The sequence below is a fragment of the Balaenoptera ricei genome, chromosome 14 (assembly GCF_028023285.1).
Source record: "Balaenoptera ricei isolate mBalRic1 chromosome 14, mBalRic1.hap2, whole genome shotgun sequence".
NCBI lineage: Eukaryota > Metazoa > Chordata > Mammalia > Artiodactyla > Balaenopteridae > Balaenoptera > Balaenoptera ricei.
In genome coordinates, this window is record NC_082652.1 from 47,092,378 (window position 1) to 47,110,957 (window position 18,580).

The 18,580-nt window shown below is 33.8% G+C and overlaps 1 protein-coding gene across 1 annotated transcript in view; it reads left to right on the plus strand.

Annotated features, from left to right (window-relative positions):
• The window catches only part of DSG1 (desmoglein 1), a 37,118-nt gene that overhangs the window by 8,343 nt on the left and 10,195 nt on the right, over window positions 1–18,580 (plus strand). Inside the window, exons 2-9 of the mRNA XM_059893842.1 lie at window positions 1,232–1,267; window positions 1,532–1,663; window positions 2,860–3,015; window positions 4,624–4,768; window positions 9,989–10,155; window positions 15,115–15,249; window positions 15,554–15,739; window positions 17,900–18,159. Of these exons, the coding sequence (XP_059749825.1) occupies window positions 1,232–1,267; window positions 1,532–1,663; window positions 2,860–3,015; window positions 4,624–4,768; window positions 9,989–10,155; window positions 15,115–15,249; window positions 15,554–15,739; window positions 17,900–18,159 (1,217 nt within the window). The remainder of the gene's footprint in view (window positions 1–1,231; window positions 1,268–1,531; window positions 1,664–2,859; window positions 3,016–4,623; window positions 4,769–9,988; window positions 10,156–15,114; window positions 15,250–15,553; window positions 15,740–17,899; window positions 18,160–18,580) is intronic.

The window sequence follows — 18,580 nt, forward strand, 5'->3', positions numbered from 1 at the left end:
TTTCTTTTATCAACAGTCCAGATAAAGTCTAATTGTGATAACAGTTTTTGTAATTAACAATTCTGAAAAAAAAACAGATAAAGTTCAAAACTTCTTATTTAGGGAAAAATAAAAACTAAGAATTTACACTATCTTTAATTGATTCTAAATTAAATTTAAAATTTAATAAATGTAAACAAACCCTTCAAATCCACACCTAATTTTTATTTTTATTTTTTTTTCACACCTAATTTTTAGATAGATATTTTACAATGTCTTAAGCATATTGATATATTAGACTTAATATGTAAGTGTGTGTGTTTTTAGAAATGCCTTTGTTTTTAGAGAAAAATAATTTAAATTATATGTATGATTTTCACTAGAAATCATATGTAAAGATCAAGGCCAGAGATGAACCTAGGCTGAGCTCTGTTTGACTAGCTCACTTGTTTGACAGGGAAATTGTTTAATGCAGGAGAAAAGACTAATGAAAGTTGCTTACACAGCAATTTCTCCCTACAGTCTTGTAATTTATTTTCATTGCTATGGAAGGATGCATTTATATCATCTGTTTTGTTTAGTGCCAACAATAAAATATCAAATATGAACTCATTTTTACATAAAGAAAATTGTTTTTATTTTAGAACTTTTTATTCTCATATTTCAAAGCAAATTAAAGATTTATCATCTTAAGATTTTCAAGAATACTAGAAAATCTTCCATCTAGAATTGGACAGTGAAAAAGCAAATATTCCAAAGCTTTCCTGATATTTTCTGCTTTATATCCTTTCTTTACTCCAAAATTTTTTTTCTGTTTCCATCTGTGGCTAGTCAGATCCCAAAACTATCATCAAATATTTTAGTATCATAACATGCTGTTGAATCACTAAATAGCATCCGAGTATCTCCAGCTTTTCAGGCACAAGATTTACTAAGAGGTCCTGAGTTCCCAACCCTCATTCTCCCTGGGTTCTAGCTTCAAATGTCCTAGCTCATATGATTACAAGTATCTGCATAGGCTAAGAATGAAAAAGAGGTTAACAATAAAAGTAATGAAAAGAAGAGCAAAATTGAAAGGTAAAAACCAAACATAAAGGAATCCTTAGCATTGTCATCAGAACTGGAGAGATAAACCAAATTCACCTGCTAATAACCCACAAGACTATTGCTTAATTTTTTTTTAAGCAGTGAGATAGCATGAATTACAAAGCATTCAATTAAAAATTAATTATGGTTATCTTATTTTTTATAGGTGGTGCTGGAAGTTAACAGTGAATTTCAAATCCAGGTAACATATAGCAAATTAATTTTTTCCAAATTAAAAATAAGAAAAATGGTTTGGGAGAAGCAACATATTTTCCAAAGAAAATTCATCCTTATAAGTAAAGTTAATGTTATGCTAAAATTAATAGATTACCAAAATTAACAATTTTCCCAATGAAACATCCTCTCTTTCTGACATTATAATTACCCCATCCTCCAAAAGCTCCAGTGGAATGTGAATTATGAATAAAAGTTAATAGATACTATTACTTTATCCTGCCCACCCAAGGTCAGAGATTATAACACTAAAAATGGCACCATCAAGTGGCATTCCGTCAGGAGGCAAAAACGTGAGTGGATCAAGTTCGCTGCAGCCTGCCGTGAAGGTGAGGACAACTCAAAGAGGAACCCAATCGCCAAAGTAAGTATCAACCCCAAAGCATAAAATCAAAAATCAGAATGGATAGAGCTAAATTTTCAAAAGAACCTGTCTTTTAAATATTTTATGAACACATCTCACTGAGAAGTTATTATACAGAACAAAACTATAGCCATTCAGGTTATGAAAATTGAAGCCATTAAAAGTATAAATTAAGAAATTTAGGCACTTGGGTAAACAGTTAAACATTGACTCACCACACCGGTGAAATTAATATACATGATCATATGTCACCCCAAACTCTAGATGAAAACAATATAGTGATTTATACAATGAATTTAATGCTCAGCACATTCACAGGAACTATTTCAATGTGTGCTACTTCTGCCTCCTAATTTCTTAGAATTGAATTCCTACTTTTGGCTTTGTTATGAACATTCACCATGTACCCTGTTTCATACTCTCTTTTCCTTTTATTTTCCCTTTTCTTCCTTTTGCACACATGGGCTCACACACATGTGCGCACGCACACACACGGAAACATATCCCCACACACAGATTCACACATACAAACATATATACACAAATTTACACAGAGATTTCCCCATAAGATTGCTTAACAGTCATACAATTTTTTATTTCAAAGAGAGCCCTGGTTTCTCTAACCTTTCATTTGGGGTGGTCTTCTTACTTTTCTGCTAATACATCCTCCTCATTTTCAAAATTAAAATCTTCTACACAGAGTCAGATAACTCTTGTCACCTACATAAATCTACTTTAAACTTTCTTCTAAAACTTTACATTTAAAAAAATTTTTAATCAAAAGATAAAAGTTATGTAATAATATTGGTAAACTCCTTAAGACTGCAAGGAGTTCTCTACTCTAGCCCCAACGTTAGCACAGAGACTAAAAATAATACAATCCATTGTAAATGTTGAATGAATGAATGCATGAAAGATGACTGCATAGATTTAGATTTATTAGAGTGATATTTTACTTTTTTCTAATTTGGTAGAAACAGAAATTGAATTTCTTTTATTACATTGTCATTTACCATTGAAAATATAGAGCTGTTATTATTCCTCTTATCTAGGAAAATAATTCTCTATTTCCAGCATTTCTCAAAAGATAACAGATACTCACATTCAACAATTCTCAAGAAAGATAGCTGTCTTATATCAAACATAGCACTCTTGATTTGCACCCTGTAATGTTTTCACCTGTGCTCTTTCTGCAGATTCACTCAGATTGTGCTGCAAACCAGCAAGTTACATACCGCATCTCTGGAGTAGGAATTGATCAACCACCTTACGGAATCTTTGTTATTAATCAAAAAACTGGTGAAATTAATATAACATCCATAGTTGATCGAGAGGTCACCCCTTTTTTCATTGTAAGTGGGTGAATATGTATGTTCAGGCCTATATTATTGTTGGACTATCTTAAGCTCAGATCATACTTGATTTGATTTCAAGAGTCTCAATATTAGGCATTTTTGGTTGTCCCTTATTTCATGAGCATCTTATGACCCAAAACAAACAAAAGATTAAGAGAGAAAGGAGTGTTTGCTTAACTGCCTTAGCAAAAATGCTAACCTCTGGTCAGTCCCCAGTGTCAAGCTAAAGTGTTTGTTTGGAAGAGCAAGCACCTAACTTCTTTTACTTTAATTCAGTTGAGAATATCGGTTCCTCTTAACTCCAATGCCAAATGATGATTCTGGAGCTCCTGATGGAGCCTTTCCTGAGTGAACATACTTTATGATAAAATCGCATTGCTCAAGCTCACCTGAGCTCAGAATGTGCCTTGGAGATAATTTAATTCACCCTTAACGAATCTCACTCTATTCTTTACAGTTACTGTGACAAAACTTCAAACCCTCCACCTCATTTCCACTTTATGAAGCTGACCTGTGACCAACTTCATTAAAAAGTCTGAGACCCTTCATCACAAACTCCCACAATTAATTCTCTCTCCTCCAGTTCAGAAATGTTCTGAATTAAATCCAAACACGGGATCGATTTTCTTCTTTTTCTCAACAGCTTATCCCAAGAGCTATCTATTTTCCCATAATTACCTGTCCAAGAACCTTAATCAATCAACTTTGTTTTTTCATCTTTCTTCTGCTTGCTCCATTGGCTGTTAATCCATTTGCATCTATCATTAGGGTCAACACTTGTTAATACTTGAAAAATAAAAATACAGACATTTTTAAAACTTTCTTTGATCTTGTAACCTCTTCTATTCAAACCCCATAATTTTCCAAAATGCCTTCAAATAGTAATCTACGCTTGCAGGCTTTCACTCATACTGCTTTTCCGTCTGCCTCAAACTACTTTAATTCCTTAGACTTCTGTTCCAAGTCTGTATTCCTGCCTTGTCTCCCACAATGTTTCCCTGAAAACTCTAAATCAACATGCCAGCCTATTAGCTTTTCTTGATGCACAATGCACTTTTATATGAAAAATATCACATAGGCAAAATAGTATACATTACACTTACATACACCAAATAATAATATAAACACCCACATAGCCACACCTATCCCATGAATGCTATATTTCTCTGAAGCCCCCGTGTGACTCTCCTTTGTCACATTCTCAAGCCCCATAACCCCTATTCCTAATTCCAAACAACGAGGTTTCACCACTCCATTTCCTTCCTCACGTGAATCCCTTTGCTTGAAACACCCTGCCAATTCCCTGCTCCACCTGTTGAAATTTTCTTTGAAGATCTCTCAATCATTACATCCTCCTATGAAGTCACAGTAATTTTGTTCTTCCTTCGTGTAACTTATCATGTTACCTTTTCTCAAATGGGATTTTGAGTTAGTGTTTGCTTCCCCTTACTGATTATAAGTACTACTTGTGTCTACCTTCAAGTAGGAAATAATATGTCTTACTGTTCTTTTAGTGTCCCACAATGCCTAGTATAGTGTTCAAAGAAAGCAAGAACTTAATAAATATGTGTTGCACCACGTAATTATTCCTCTTTTCTCTCCTAGATCTATTGTCGGGCTGTGAATTCACTGGGCCAAGATTTAGAGAGAATTCTTGAGCTCAGAGTCAGGGTTTTGGATATAAATGACAACCCTCCGGTATTTTCTATGTCTACTTTTCTAGGACAAATAGAAGAAAATTCTAATGCCAGTAAGTCATCTACTTTATTAAGTAAACAAGACTATTTTGGCTTCCAGATCATTCTTAACAGCCAGACAACTAGAGGCTAAACTCTGTCAAGGTACTATATCACGAATGTAAAAGATAAGGTTGGAAAAGCATGTAGAACAGGAAGGCATGAGGAAATCTCCATAATGGCTTTCCCTTCAACTGTGGAAGCAGCTCCAACTGTCATACACAAGGAGCAACTCTAAAGTAATAGGAAACATTTTCTCACACACCAGCTCTGTAGTAGATTCCTAAGGAAAAAATCCAAAAGTACTTTGCACAGCGGTGACAGAGGCACTGGGAGAATTTAGCCTCCCAACCTGACTACTTTGAAGGGGAATCTCATCCATTTCTATTCATACTGCCTTTTTTTTTTTTTTTTTTTAATTTTAACGACTCTAAAGTCACTCATAGAAATCACTCCCAGACAAGCTATTTGGTAGCCATAATCTTCAAGAGCTTTTCTTTGACAACAAATAAATGCAAAACAAACATTGTTTCCCCTTCCTATATATGATTTAGTAAATATGGGTTTTGTTTGTTTTTACTCAAGTCACTGATATTATGTATTTGAAATGGATTACAAACCTAATCCTCTTTGGTCCTCCATGTACAATATATTTAAAGATGACCATCTCAAGGAATGACAGTGGAGGGGCACCAGAAAATCTAGAAACTAGACCCAGTATTTACACAAGGGCTTTAAAAATCTAAATGCGCTATTTCTTCCTTATGGATTACTGTAAAAGGCAATATTTTAACTGCCAAATATTCAGTCACTTGGGCGGGATAGTATATTAACTGCTTAGTGTACCATTGAAGATTGTCCTAGGTATATTTTTAAAAAGCAGAGATAATGTCTTATTTGAATTCAAAACTTCAACTTACCATAGTTACTTTTAACTGTTAAGTGGTGTAATTTCTTGTAAGTTCAAATAATTCTTACATTTTAATTCTATTCGTTAAAATACTATACCTACAGTTTAAACTTTTAAAAATGCTGCTATAAGAATGATAAACCATTAGCCAGACTCATCAAGAAAAAAAGGGGGAAGACTCAAATCATCAGAATTAGGAATGAAAAGGGAGAAGTAACAACTGACACTGCAGAAATACAAAGGATCATGAGAGATTACTACAAGCAACTATAGGCCAATAAAATGGACAACCTGGAAGAAATGGACAAATTCTTCGAAAAGCACAACCTTCCGACACTGAACCAGGAAGAAATAGAAAATATGAACAGACCAACCACAAGCACTGAAATTGAAACTGTGATTAAAAATCTTCCAACAAACAAAAGCCCAGGACCAGATGGCTTCACAGGCGAATTCTATCAAACATTTAGAGAAGAGTTAAGACCTATCCTTCTCAAACTCTTCCAAAATATAGCAGAGAGAGGAAGACTCCCAAACTCATTCTACAAGTCCACCAGCACCCTGATACCAAAACCAGACAAAGATGTCACAAAGAAAGAAAACTACAGGCCAATATCACTGATGAACATAGATGCAAAAATCCTCTACAAAATACTAGCAAACAGAATCCAACAGCACGTTAGAAGGATCATACACCATAATCAAGTGTGATTTATCCCAGGAATGCAAGGATTCTTCAATATATGCAAATCAGTCAATGTGATACACCATATTAACAAATTGAAGGAGAAAAACCATATGATCATCTCAATAGATGCAGAGAAAGCTTTTGACAAAATTCAACACCCATTTATGATAAAAACTCTCCAGAAAGTAGACATAGAGGGAACTTACCTCAACATAATTAAGGCCATATATGACAAACCCACAGCCAACATCGTTCTCATTGGTGAAAAACTGAAACCATTTCAACTAAGATCAGGAACAAGACAAGGTTGCCCACTCTCACCACTATTATTCAACATGGTTTTGGAAGTTTTAGCCACAGCAACCAGAGAAGAAAAAGAAATAAAAGGAATACAAATCGGAAAAGAAGAAATAAAACTGTCACTGTTTGCAGATGACACGATGCTCTACCTAGAGAATCCTAAAGATGCTACCAGAAAACTACTAGAGCTAATCAACGAATTTTGTAGAGTAGCAGGATACAAAATTAATACACAGAAATCTCTTGCATTCCTATACACTAACAATGAAAGATCAGAAAGAGAAATTAAGGAAACAATCCCATTTACCATTGCAACAAAAAGAATAAAATACCTAGGAATAAACTTACCTAAGGAGGCAAAAGACCTGTATTCAGAAAACTATAAAACACTGATGAAAGAAATCGAAGATAACATAAACAGATGGAGCGATATACCATGCTTCTGGATTGGAAGAATCACTATTGTGAAAATGACTATACTACCCAAAGCAATCTACAGACTCAATGCAATCCCTATCAAACTACCAATGACATTTTTCACAGAACTAGAACAAAAAATTTCACAATTTGTATGGAAACACAAAAGACCCCGAATAGCCAAAACAATCTTGAGAAAGAAAAATGGAGCTGGAGGAATCAGGCTCCTGGACTTCAGACTATACTACAAAGCTACAGTAACCAAGACAGTATGGTACTGGCACCAAAAACAGAAATATAGATCAATGGAACAGGATAGAAAGCCCAGAGATAAACCCACACACATATGATCACCTTATCTTTGATAAAGGAGGCAAGAATATGCAATGGAGCAAAGACAGCCTCTTCAATAAATGGTGCTGGGAAAACTGGACAGCTATGTGGAAAAGAATGAAATTAGAACACTCCATTACACCATACACAATAATAAACTCAAAATGGATTAAAGACCTAAATGTAAATCCAGACACTATAATACTCTTAGAGGAAAACATAGGCAGAACACTCTATGACATAAATTACCGCAAGATCCTTTTTGACCCACGTCCTAGAGAAATGGAAATTAAAACAAAAATAAACAAATGGGACCTAATGAAACTTAAAAGCTTTTGCACAGCAAAGGAAACCATAAACAAGACAAAAAGACAACCCTCAGAATGGGAGAAAATATTTGCTAACAAAGCAACTGACAAAGGATTAATCTCCAAAATATACAAGTAGGTCATGCAGCTCAGTATCAAAAAAACAAGCAACCCAATCCAAAAATGGGCAGAAGACCTAAATAGACATTTCTCCAAAGAAGATATACAGATTGCCAACAAACACATGAAAAGATATTCAACATCACTAATCTTTAGAAAAATGCAAATCAAGACTACAATGAGGTATCACCTCACACCAGTCAGAATGGCCATAATAAAAAATCTACAAATAATAAATGCTGAGAGGGTGTGGAGAAAAGGGAACCCTCTTGCATTGTTGGTGGGAATGTGAACTGATACAACCACTGTGGAGAACAGTATGGAGGTTCCTTAAAAAACTAAAAATAGAACTACCATATGACCCAGCAATCCCACTACTGGGCTTATACCCTGAGAAAACCATAATTCAAAAAGAGACATGTACCACAATGTTCATTGCAGCACTATTTACAATAGCCAGGACATGGAAGCAACCTAAGTGTTCATCGACAGATTAATGGATAAAGAAGATGTGGCACATGGATACAATGGACTATTACTCAACCATAAAAAGAAACAAAACTGAGTTATTTGTAGTGAGGTGGATGGACCTAGAGTCTGTCATACAGAGTGAAGTAAGAAAGAGAAAATCAAATACTGTATGCTAACACATATATACAGAATCTAAAAAAAAAAATTGTTCTGATGAACCTAGGGGCAGGGCAGGAATAAAGACAGATGTAGAGAATGGACTTGAGGACACGGGCAGGGGAAGGGTATGCTGGGACGAAGTGAGAGAGCAGCACTGACATATATACACTACCAAATGTAAAATAGATAGCTAGTAGGAAGCAGCTGCATGGCACAGGGAGATCAGCTCGGTGCTTTGCAACCACCTAGAGGGGTGAGATAAGGAGAATGGGAGAGAGACACAAGAGGGAGGGGATATGGGGATATACATATGCATATAGCTGATTCACTTTGTTATACAGCAGAAACTAACACAACACTGTAAAGCAATTATACCCCAATAAAGATGTTAAAAAAAAAAAATGTTTGTTGTAAAAATTCACAAAATATGAGTAAAAACAGAATAAAAATGCATACTTTGCTCTCCCTAGCACCGTTTTTCAAGGGCAAGTACCATCACTAGTTACTTAGGTACATACTTTCTATAATCATGTAAATATATATAAACATGTTTCCAAAGAAGAAACAAATGTGACCATATTTTACATACTTATCCACAATGTGAGTTTTTACTGAAATATATTTTGAACACATTTCCATATTAGGAAATACATGTTTCTTCATTCCTTTTAACAATTTCATGAGATTTCGTTGTATGAACGCACCATAATTAATGAATTAATTTCCTCTGAAAACATTTTAAAAATGATGCTGAAATGAATACACACACAAAGATTGAGAGAGAGAGAGATGGGAGCTGGTAGTTGGTGTCTACAGACAGGCCAATTGTGCTTGGAACAGAGTTGATTGTAGAGAAGTCTAGTTTATGAATGCTGGCAGCTTTTCACATTCTCCAGTGTTCTTCATCAAAACTGCTAATAAGATTACTGGAAGAAGTGAGGGATAGGACAAAGTATGTAATTAAACAAGCGTCTTTTTAAACCTAGCATTTTACTAGAAACCACGCAAAATACAACAGTAATATATATTTATTGAATGTGCATTATTCAATAGGAACTTCACATAATTTTCTTCATATAGATGTTTAATTCTTTCATGAACTCAATGAGGACGGTACTATTATCATCCCTGTTTATAGATGTGGAAACTGAGGCCAAGATCACATAGCTAGAAAGTGCTATAGTTGGGAATGAATTGGTCTGGCCTTATATCATTTTGTTTCACTATAGCAGCCTTTTAAAAAATGAATTATACTAGAATAAGAAATGGAAAGGCAGAAGAAAATATTTCTTTGTTTTCTAGCTATCAGTAATGTCTAAGGTCCCTGGTAAAATGTGATCTTTTCATCAAGACAAAGGTATAGAAAGGAGCTAAGATACTGGTATGTCGAAGCAGTAGAAAGGGAAAATGGTAGAGTGCCCATTATATGGACCAACTAACCCTAACACCTTGTTGGAAAAACAATATATATTATACTACAACAAAAATGCAAACTGTCCATTTGCAATCAATTTCTCTTGATTTCTAGATACACTGGTGATGATACTCAATGCTACTGATGCAGATGAACCAAATAATTTGAACTCCAAAATAGCCTTCAAGATCGTAAGACAAGAACCTCCTGATGCACCAATGTTTATTATCAACAGATACACTGCAGAAATTCGAACAATGAATAATTTTCTGGACAGAGAGGTAATTTTTTTTCTTTGAGTGAGTTGTAGTCTCAAAGGAACTGATTCTAAAAGCAAGAGTTCTAAGAAAAGAAAAAGAAAAAGAAAACAATACTTTAAAATTTTAATTACATAACATTTTCACATAATGGTAATGACATAAATATCTGTGAGGTGAAAAAAATAGGAATCCCTCAAATAGATTTTATACTCATTTTTCATTTAATCTTACTTAGCATTTGTCTCAATTTAAGAAAACTACATTCTGAGAGTACATAAAAATACACACAAGGTAGAAGCAAAAGCTCTATTTTTTTTTTTTAAAGTATGTCCTATAATGAAATAAATTTAAGAAACAATTGCTATTATGTTTCCCATCTTGGTGAGTCACAATGCGTGTGAACATGGTAGAAGCTCCGAGAATTTTTACAGGCTAAGAAACTTGTTTATCTTTCTTTTTTGTTTTGTTTATTTGTTTGTTTATCTTTCTTTAATCCAGCGTATCCTAAGCGCATTTAAGAGAACTCTTTTTTTTTTTTTTCTCTTCCTATATCTCACCTACTGACAGCCCACTGAGTACTTTGGGAAATGAATCACAGAATCAGAATGATGGATAAGGATTAAGTAACATCCAGACCAGTCTTTTCATTTACAAATTAAAAAAAAATTACTGATTGTTACCAAATTAGAACCAGTATTGCATGGTTTCTATAATGCCATGTGGTCCCTTGATTTAATTTTAAAATATCAACTTTTTCCATTATGTTTTTTAATGTGGATAGAATATAACTGATGTGCATATATTTTAGGGTTATAAATGAGGAAGTTTTATTTTCTATTTGATATTTAATTAAATTACATTTTAAGTATTATAGTTATTTTAAAATGACATCTCCCTGCTAATGATTCCTAGATTTAAGATAAATCAGATTATTTTAACACTCTTTATTGATCCAAATGCCATCAGTTTCTAGGTTACCATTATGTCCTTTTTTACTTGTTTGAAAATTACCATAAGAAGAAATTGACTATTTAGATATTTCTCTCTCAAACTTTCCTAAAGAGCCCAGTGGGTTTCCTTTAACATGAAAAGAGTTGTAATGGTGAAGAGCTCTAAAAAGTAAAGGAACTCTGCAATCACTGGCAAGCCACCAGAGCAGATATTTTATTCTTTCTAATTTTTATTTTTTATTGGATTATAGTTGATTAACAATGTTGTGTTAGTTTCAGGTGTGCAGCAAAGTGATTCAGTTATACGTATAAATGTATCTATTCTTTTTCAAATTCTTTTCCCATTTAGGTTATTACAGAATATTGAGCAGTGTTTCCTGTGCTATACAGTATGTTCTTGTTGGTTATCTATTTTATTTTTTATTATTTTTTTAACTATTTATTTTTTATTGGAGTATAGTTATTAACAGTGTTGTGATAGCTTCAGGTATATAGCAAGGTGATTCAGTTATACATATACATGTATCTATTCTTTTCCCATTTAGCTTGTTACATAATATTGAGCAGAGTTCCCTGTGCTATACATTAGGTCCTTGTTGGTTATCTATTTCCAACATAGCAGTGTGTACATGTCAATCCCAAGCTAACAGTCTATCCGTCCCCCCACCCTTCCCCACTGGTAACCATAAATTCATTCTCTAAGTCTGTGAGTCTGTTTCCACTTTGTAAATAAGTCCATTTGTATCATTTTTTTTTTAAGATTCTGCATATAAGTGATATTATATGATATTGTCTTTCTCTGTCTGACTTACTTCATTTAGTATAATAATCTCCAGGTCCATCCATGTTGCTGCAACTGGCAGTATTTCATTCTTTTTAATGACTAATATCCATTGTATGTATGTACCACATCTTCTTTATCCATTCATCTGTCGATGGACATTTAGGTTGCTTTCATCTATTGTAAACAGCACTGCAATGAACATTGGGGTGCATGTATGCTTTCGAACCATGTTTTTCTCCAGATATATGCCCAGAAGTGGGATTGATGATCATATGGTAGCTCTATTTTTAGTTTCTGAAGGAAACTCCATACTTTTCTCCATAGTGGCTGTACCAATTTACATTCCCACCAACAGTGTAGGAAGGTTCCCTTTACTCCACACCCACTCCAGCATTTACTGTTTGTAGATTTTTCATGATGGCCATTCTGGCTGGTGTGAGGTGATATCTCACTGTAGTTTTGATTTGCCTTTCTCTAATAATTAGTGATGTTGAGCATCTTTTCATGTGCCTTTTGGCAATCTGTATATCTTCTTTGGAGAAATGTCTATTCAGGTCTTCTGCCCATTTTTGGATTGGATTGTTTGTTTTTTTGATATTGAGCTGCATGAGTTGCTTGTATGTTTTGGAGATTAATCCTTTGTCAGTTGCTTCATTTGCAAATATTTTCTCCCATTCTGCGGGTTGTCTTTTCGTCTTGTTTATGGTTTCCTTTGCTGTGCAAAAGCTTTTAAGTTTCATTAGATCCCATTTGTTTATTTTTGTTTTTATTTCCATTTCTCTAGGACGTGGGTCAAAAAGGATTTTGCTGTGATTTATGTCATAGAGTGTTCTGCCTATGTTTTCCTCTAAGAGTTTGATGGTGTCTGGCCTTACATTTAGGTCTTTAATCCATTTTGAGTTTATTTTTCTTTATGATGTTAGGGAGTGTTCTAATTTCATTCTTTTACATGTAGGTGACCAGTTTTCCTGGCACCACTTACTGAAGAGGCTGTCTTTTCTCCACTGTATATTCTTGCCTCCTTTATCAAAGATAAGGTGACCATATGTGCGTGAGTTTATCTCTGGGCTTTCTATACTGTTCCATTGATCTGTATTTCTGTTTTTGTGCCAGTACCATACTGTCTTGATTACTGTAGCTTTGTAGTATAGGCTGAAGTCAGGGAGCCTGATTCCTCCAGCTCCGTTTTTCTTTCTCAAGATTGCTTTGGCTATTCGGGATCTTTTGTGTTTCCATACAAATTGTGAAATTTTTTGTTCTAGTTCTGTGAAAAATGTCATTGGTAGTTTGATAAGGATTGCATTGAATCTGTAGATTGCTTTGGGTAGTATAGTCATTTTCACAATGTTGATTCTTCCAATCCAAGAACATGGTATATCTCTACATCTGTTTGTATCATCTTTAATTTCTTTCATCAGTGTCTTATAGTTTTCTGCATACAAGTCTTTTGTCTCCCTAGGTAGGTTTATTCCTAGGTATTTTATTCTTTTTGTTGCAATGGTAAATGGGAGTGTTTTCTTAATTTCACTTTCAGACTTTTCATCATTAGTGTATAGGAATACAAGAGATTTCTGTGCATTAATTTTGTATCCTGCTACTTTACCAAATTCATTGATTAGCTCTAGTAGTTTTCTGGTAGCATTTTTAGGATTCTCTATGTATAGTATCATGTCACCTGCAAACAGTGACAGCTTTACTTCTTCTTTTCCGATTTGTATTCCTTTTATTTCTTTTTCTTCTCTGATTGCTGTGGCTAAAACTTCCAAAACTATGTTGAATAATAGTGGTGAGAGTGGGCAACCTTGTCTTGTTCCTGATCTTAGTTGAAATGGTTGCAGTTTTTCACCATTGAGGATGATGTTGGCTGTGGGTTTGTCATATATGGCCTTTATTATGTTGAGGTAGTTTCCCTCTATGCTCACTTTCTGGGGAGTTTTTATCATAAATGGATGTTGAATTTTGCCAAAAGCTTTTTCTGCATCTATTAAGATGATTATATGGTTTTTCTCCTTCAATTTTTGATGTGGTGTATCACACTGATTGATTTCAGATATTGAAAAATCCTTGCATCCCTGGGACAAATCCCACTTGATCACGGTGTATGATCCTTTTAATGTATTGTTGGATTCTGTTTGCTAGTATTTTGTTGAGGATTTTTGCATCTATGTTCATCAGTGATAGTGGCCTGTAGTTTTCTTTTTTTGTGGTATCTTTGTCTGATTTTGGTATCAGGGTGATGGTGGCCTCATAGAATGAATTTGGGAGTATTCCTTCCTCTGCAGTTTTTTGGAATAGTTTCAGAAGAAGAAATCCGTGTTAACTCTTCTCTAAATGTTTGATAGAATTTGCCTGCGAAGCCATCTGGTCCTAGACTTTTGTTTGTTGGGAGTTTTTTAGTCACAGTTTCAATTTTAGTACTTGTGATTGGTCTGTTCATATTTTCTATTTCTTCCTGGTTCAGTCTTGGTAGATTGTACCTTTCTAAGAATTTGTCCATTTCTTCCAGGTTGTCCATTTTATTGGCATACAGTTGCTTGTAGTAGTCTCTAATGATCCTTTGTATTTCTGTGATGTCCTTTATAGCGTCTCCTTTTCCATTTCCAATCTTATTGATTTGAGCCCTCTCCCTTTTTTTCAGAGCAGATATTCTTAACCTGGCATTTGTGGAGAGCCCTCAGGACGTCTCTAACTATGAATTCTCTAAAATTATATCCACAACTTTGAGTGAGGATGCATATATGCATGTGTCTGGGAAAGACTTCATGGCTTTTACCAGCTTCTAAAAATTTAAGCACCTTTGTGTAGATTCAAGAAAACAGATCATCAATAACTGTACTGCCACCCCCCAAAAATGCAAACCATTTGCTATCTCTTTATTCTTCAGGGGTTGATAATTTGGGGTACAGAATTTTAATTCCATAAATTCTTGGTAAACCTTAATCTCTCCCCTCCTGATCATTTTGTTCTGCTTCACCCTTTACAAACTTTTGCAACATATAATAAGGAATGATGTCTTTTAAAATTTTTGCTTCTTTTACATGATGCTGGATAAGAATTTTTGGGAATTGAAGTGGCAACTTCATATTGATTCATGTGAGATTTGTGAATTTTCAGTGTTCTGTGTTACCTCTATCTTCATCATAGATTTATGTAAACGTTGATACAACATTTTAAAAGATCTTTGTATAAGACAAAATAAAAACTGTCTACATCAACTGTGGTATTGTTTGTTGTGCATATTTTTAGCAATATGGCCAGTACTCTCTATTTGTAAGAGGCTCAGACCGAGATGGTAGGGCAGATGGAATGGCAGCAGAGTGTGAATGCAGCATTAAAATCCTCGATGTCAATGATAACATCCCATACATGGAACAGTCATCAGTAAGTATTAGTCCTTGAATTTAACAACAACTTTAGGTTCATTACCTTTTCAAATTTGTTCAAACAATTCTATTTGTATATGTACATGTTATCTTTAGTCACACACAACCCAAATGTACACAAATATTTCATCTCATGTTTGTTTATATAATACATATGAAAAAACCCCTATTTGAACAATGAAAATTGAGACCACATAGATCTCTTTTCTATATCATGAATAACTATAAACATTCTATATAAAACTAATATAGTTCTATTTCTCACATAGTTTGTGCTAAAATTTTTTTACTTCTTGTTTCAGTATTCCATAAGTATTGAAGAAAATGCTCTAAATTCAAATTTGCTCCAGATTAGAATAATTGATTTGGATGAGGAGTTCTCAGCTAACTGGATGGCAGTCATTTTCTTTATCTCTGGAAATGAGGGAAATTGGTTTGATATAGAAATGAATGAAAGAACAAATGTGGGAACTTTAAAGGTTATTAAGGTATGGAATAATTATCCTAAATATTTTGTTTTCTTGGTTTTTTTCAAAGTGTTAATCTTAAAATGATGTCAACATTTCACAAACTTGAGTGGGTGAAAGAATAAAAATTAATGTGTTTTAGAATTATACATGATATAGAGCTTTTTTATAGAGAGTTTTTCTGCTTATATAATTTCGTAAAGACAGGCATTGAACTTTTTACTTGAAACTCTTTTCTATCAATACAATATTCCCTCACAGATCATACATTTTTAAACACAAATCTTATTTTATGCTTACAACAAAGTACGATTAATCCTTTAGGTTTGTTTTACACATTTGAAGAATATTTTTTGAAGCAGATTAATCATTGCCTAAAAAAAAGGTGTCCCTGTCAACACTGTACATCAATTATTATTCATTAATAACATTCATCACATAAACTAAAAGTTGTTAGTTCATCCAGTGTGTTTCCACAGAATTAAAATTAAATAACTGTAATTGTAGGATTATCACATTCTCATCTCACTTCTGCAGCTGACCCAGGCTTATTACAGACATAAGTATACTAGAGACTTGTTCCAAGTCATAGAGATTTGGTCCAAGTCAACACAGTTCTCCTGTGTCCCCTCTACATTACTGATCCACCACATTTACCTGCAGTAGAATTTTCTCTGAGATTCGAGGGGGAAAAATGTCTGACTCCTAGGGAGCTGATAGTGAAGATTTCACCCTGGGCTACAAGACTTGTCAGTCTATTTTTTAAAATCTGCAATAGCTGTGCATGGATTGTACGTGATGCATGCAATATGTATTCCTCATGGTAAAATGTAATCCCTTTTTAACTGTTTTCTTCCTTCAGAATTGCTCTGGGAAATAAACTCCTAAGGAATTCTGTCCCTATAGGAATGTGTGATCATTTGTCTCATATGTCTTCATAAAGTGTCACCATGCCTACAGCTTCCATTCACTGAGGCAGTGTGCGGATGATTTAGTTTATTCTCTACAGCATCCCTGTAAAATAGGTTATATGCCCACATTACAAATAAATACATTGAGGTTCAGAGAGAGTTTGTAACCTGCTCAGTTCTCATCACTAGTAAGTGGGACAGCTGACATTCAAACCTAGGCTTCTCTAGCTATTAAGTTCACATTCTTTCCACTACACTATCTAGGTTTCCCTGCTGGGGAAACTGAGTCCTAATCTATTTCACCCCAAACTATGATATTACTTTAGAAAATTAATTCATCTATCTGGCCTCAACATCTCTGTCTGTAAAATGGGAATTATGTTGATTTTTCTCCCAGACATGACATCATATATTAATTCTTTTGTTAGGATTATATATATATATGTAATACGTGTGTGTGATGTATATGTATACATAATTTTATAGCCATTCTTGGAGTTGCAAATAAAGCTAATATTAGAGCAAAGACTGAAAATTTTAGCTAAGTAGAGAGCTCAGTGTGTGAATCGATGGTCATCTAAACTACTGTTATGTGAAAATTTTTAAAAATATGGTTGGTATTTATAGGCAAAATGCATAGTTGTGGATTTTATGAGTAGTGGATTTTGACACCGTCTTTCATAATGAAAATGACTACTTGATAATTTTATAATATAAAGTGAATTTTTCCAGGATATGTTGAATAAAATATGGATTTCTTTTTATTATTTATATACTACATTCTATTATTTGATTTATTGAAAGAAGTCACATATACATAGTAAAATTTCTTGTAAATAGTTCTTTATGGATAAAATCAGTCAAATGATTGAACCTACGATATACTTGGCCCATTCTTCCTAATAAATAGAGCTATTTTCTGAGAAACCTGAAATGATAGCATCTAACATAAGCTCTCTTTGCACTACAAAATGCATGGATTTGACCACCTGTATTATTTTAAGTTTTTTAATTTGGTGGACAATTGGAACTCATACATTTTCAACTTTTTCAACAAAGGATCGAAGACAATTGGACTTTTTCTTACTGTATTTTCATGTGTTTGTATTGAATTGAATATAAAGTAAGAATAGAGTGTGTATTTATATGTATTTATATTTAATTAAAGAAAAAGATGTAAGAATTTTTTTGCCTATTATCAAAGAATTTCTCTTTCCTCTAGAATGTTTTTTCCCCTTAGAGTAAAACTATTTCACTCTGTATTTTCTAGCCCCTAGATTATGAAGCTATGAAGAATCTGCAACTTAGTCTTGGTGTTAGAAATAAAGCTGAATTTCATCAATCAATTATGTCTCGATATAAACTCACAGCAACTGCAGTCTCTGTGACTGTGTTAAATGTAGTTGAAGGCTCAGTGTTCCGTCCAGGTTCAAAGACATTCATAGTAACTAGTGAGATGGGACAAAACTATCAATTGGGAGACTTTACAGCTACTGATCTGGACACAGGTCTACTTTCAACCACTGTTAGGTAAGACTGACATTTTCCAACTAATTTTCATCACATATTGAACTTAAGTAAATATGTTCTTTTTAGAAATTTGAAGTATCTGAATTAAAATATTTGTCACTATTTTTGAAATTCAATCATAAAACGTACTAATTGGGGAATTGTTACCTAATTTAGACTGTTTAACTTAAGAAAATATATAATTTGTGCAAAATGTAAGATGGAAAAATGTGAAGGTTTAAAATGTGAAAATATTGTATCTGGAAAGTTTGACGCTCCTGTGTTTATATATTTTATTGACCAGTTAGCTGATTACTACATATCATGGTTATTCCCCTTGGAAGATTTGATGGATTGATTTTCCCATTGCAAATTTGCCCAGATTGAAATCAATTAGATTTAGTTAATGCATTTCAGTTACTTTCTCTCTTTAATCAGCACG